The 3772-nt window shown below is 39.4% G+C and overlaps 1 protein-coding gene across 1 annotated transcript in view; it reads left to right on the forward strand.

Annotated features, from left to right (window-relative positions):
- LOC103253106 overlaps nt 1–3772 on the forward strand; it is a gene marked incomplete at its 3' end in the record, with an annotated part of 88807 nt that overhangs the window by 36661 nt on the left and 48374 nt on the right. The window contains exon 4 of the mRNA XM_021709376.1: nt 3198–3326. Coding sequence (XP_021565051.1) covers nt 3198–3326 — 129 coding nt within the window. The remainder of the gene's footprint in view (nt 1–3197; nt 3327–3772) is intronic.

Genomic DNA, 3772 nt, shown 5'->3' on the forward strand with positions numbered 1-3772 from the left:
AAAAAAAAAAAAAATAAGGGGGGGGAAAACTCCGATTTGCTGATATGTAGATGAATCCTTTTATGTGGCAGATAGACAAGTGTCTTGGCTCCCTGGAGTCTCGGAATCCTTAAGAGGTGATCTTGCAGGGCCATAAACCTTCTTTATTTGTTATGTCAGAGTTACTCTGGAAAGCAAACTTTAGATATAGACTAATCAGGCAGTGACTCCCCAAACTTTTTAGTTAGGAATTTGGGTAAGAGGAAAAAAAAGGTCAGATTTAGTCTTCTAGATTGTTTTCTTGGCATGATTTTTTGATGATACCACCTTCAAAGGAGGTGAATTTTATCAGTATGACTTGAAATGGAGCAGTTTAGCCAGAGAATAACTGATTCAGTCATTAGGAAAATTTTGGAAGTGACATTCAAATTTTAGTGTAAATATGATTTTTAAAATTGATAAAATTTAACTTTCATTTATGATCAAGTGCTCAGCAAACTAGAACAGAGATCTGAACTCTCTTTTTTTTAATTTTTAAAAAACTTTTAATTGCATTAGGGGTATAAATAGTTTTGTGTTACATTTGTATAGTAGTAAAGAAGTCTGGGTTTTAAGTGTTCCCACCATCCCTACCTGTGCACATTGTACTAACAGCTGATTTTTCATCCCTCCACCCTTTACCCCCTTCTTACTTCTGCATCTCCAGTGTCTATTATACCATTCTCCAATAAGGATCTCCAGATCCTTAGTTAAGTTTCACTTATAAGTGAGAATATGCAGTATTTCGTTTTCTGTTCCCGAGTTAGTTTGCTTAGGATGATAATATTTTCCAATTCCATCCATGTTGTTAGAAAATACATTATTTCATTCTTTTTGATAGCTGAGTAGTATTTGATAGTATATGTGTGCCACATTTTCTTTATCCACCTATCAGTTGATGGGCATTTAGGTTGATTCCAGATCTTTGCAATTGTGAATTGTGCTGCAATGAGCATGAGGGCACAGGTATCTTTTTTACTTAGTGACCTCCGTTTCTTTGGGTAGATACTTAATAGTGGGATTACTGGGTCAAATGGTAGATCTACTTTTAGTTTTTTGAGAAATCTCCGTACCAATTTCTGTAGAGGTTGTATTAATTTGCACTCCGACCAACAGTATATAAGCATTTCCTTTTCTCCACATCTGTACCAACATCTGTTGTTTTTTGTTCTTTTATTTTATTTTATTTATTTATTTATTTTATTTTTTGAGTTGGAGTCTCACTCTGTCACCAGACTGGAGTGCCGTGGCCGCTCCCGGAACTACAGGTGCATGCTACCATACCCAGCTAATTTTTTTTTTAATTTATTGTAGAGATGAGGTTTCGCCAAGTTGCCCAGGTGGGTCTCGAACCCTCAGGCTCAGGCAATCCACTCACCTCAGCCTCCCAAAGCACGGGATTACAGGCTGAACCACCGAGCCTGGCTGGTTTTTGATCTTTTAACAGTGACCTTTCTGACTGGTGTAAGGTGGCATCTCAGTACAGTTTTGATTTGCATTTCCCTGATGATCAATGATGTTGAACAGTTTTTCACATGTTATTTGCCATTTGTATGTCTTTTTTTGAGAGATGTCTGTTCATGTCATTTGACCACTTTTTTTTTCTCTCTCGAATTGGAGTCTCACTCCATCACCCAGGCTGGAGTGCAGTGGCATGCTCATGGCCACCCCAGCATTGACCTGCTGGGCTCTAGAGATCCTTCTGCCTCAGCCTTCCAAGTAGGCAGAACTACAAGCGTGCGCTACCATGCCCGGCTAATTTTTTATTTTTTGTAGAGATGAGGTCTCATCAAGTTGCCCAGGCTGGTCTCCAACCCATGGGCTCAGGCAATCCACTCACCTCGGTCTCCCAAAAGTGCTGGTATTACAGGTTAAGCCAATGAGCCAGGCCCATTTGACCACTTTTTAAAGGAATTATTTGCTTTTTTATTTTTATTTGTTTGAGTTCTTTGTAGATTCTGGATATTAGTCCTTTGTCAGATGTATAGTTTGTAGATATCATCTCCCATGCCATAGGTTGCCTGTTTGCTTTATTATTTCTTTGGCTGTGGAGAAACTTTTTGGTTTAATTACTACAACCTCAACCTCTTGGTCCCCAGCTTTCCTCTCACCTCAGCCTCCAAAGTTGTTGGGACTGCAGGCCTGTGCCGCTGCACTTGGCTAATTTAAAAAAAATTTTTTTTTATGGTAGTGACACAGCCTTACTATGGTGCCCAGGCTAGTCTCAAATTCCTAGGCTCACACGATTCTCCCAAACTCTGCCTCTGAAAGTGCTGGAATTACCAGACATGAACCACAGTACCCAGCCAGGATGTGCTTTTTTAAAGACAAAAAGGAGACTGTACCATTTGGGGGGTTTTAGGTTTATTGAAGTGTAATTTACATAAAGTAAAAGTCACCCTTTTTTTTTTATACCTCTGAGTCATGACAGTCATGTAATTCTCGCTATAATCAAGATATAGAAAAGTTAAGTAACCCTACAGAATCTCATTGTTCCCATTCTATAGTTATCTTCTTCCTCTTGTAACTATTTGTATCTTTTCCTGTTCCTTTTACAAAATGGCATATGGTTTGTAGTTTTGAAGTCTGTCTTCTTCTTCTTTTTTTTTCTTTTTTTGAGTTGGAGTCTTACTCTGTCCCCCAGACTGGAGTGCAGTGACCACTCCCGGCCACCGCAGGCTCGATCTGCTGGGCTCCTGCGATCCTTCCACCTCAGCCTTCCAAGTAGCTGGAACTACAGGCATGTGCTACCATGCCCAGCTAATTTTTGATTTATTATAGAGATGAGGTCTCACCAAGTTGCCCATGCAGGTCTCGAACCCGCGGGCTCAGGCAGTCCACTCACCTCAGCCTCCCAAAGCGCGAGATTACAGGCTGAGCCACCGAACCCGGCTTGTCTTCTTTCACTTGGTATATTTTTTCCTTTAAGGTTTTTGGTTTTGAGATCATGGGTCCATGCAGTTTTCATCAAATTGGTGTGAATATTCATGTGCATTTTTAAATACAATTTTATTTTTTTAATTTTGAAAATATAAGGCATTATTAAATCTGGTACTAATTTAAGTTATGAGGTTGATAATCTAATTATAAAAAACCAACTAACTAGTTCATATTTGTTATGATTGATTGTTATGAGCATTACTGGTATAATGCTCTTACTAATACTAATTTCCTCACAGGTAACACAGGTAGCAAGACAGCCGGGACCCCCGACCCCTTCCCCTTACTCAGCACATGAAATAAACAAGGGGCATCCAAATCTTGCGGCAACGCCCCCGGGACATGCATCGTCCCCTGGACTGTCTCAAGTAAGAAAAACCTTTCTTATTAAATAAGAAATTTCCATGTAAAACCTGCATTTGTTTTGCCAAACCAGACTTTTAATAGCAACATAAAACATTTCTTGCAGAGTAATTTGTAGTTTGTGTTTTGTATATTTTTAGACATACCTCCATAATAATGGTGGCTACTAATAATTTTATGGATTTTATTTTGGAGTAATGAAAAATTCACTGCTAGTGATATTTAGTTTTCTTTTTATTGTTTAAGAAATCAGAGTATAATTCTAAAGTCCATTAAAAATACCCCATAAGCTGGGCTTGGTGGCTCAGCCTGTAATCCTGCGCCTTTGGGAGGCTGAGGTGAGTGGATTGCCTGAGCCTGTGGGTTTGAGACCCACCTGGGCAACTTGGCTGGACCTCATCTCTACAATAAATAAAAAAATTAGCCGGGCGTGGTAGCGCACGGCTGTAGT

Source organism: Carlito syrichta, unplaced genomic scaffold, assembly GCF_000164805.1.
Source record: "Carlito syrichta isolate Samal-C Ts95f unplaced genomic scaffold, Tarsius_syrichta-2.0.1 Scaffold200587, whole genome shotgun sequence".
Classification (NCBI taxonomy): Eukaryota; Metazoa; Chordata; class Mammalia; order Primates; family Tarsiidae; genus Carlito; species Carlito syrichta.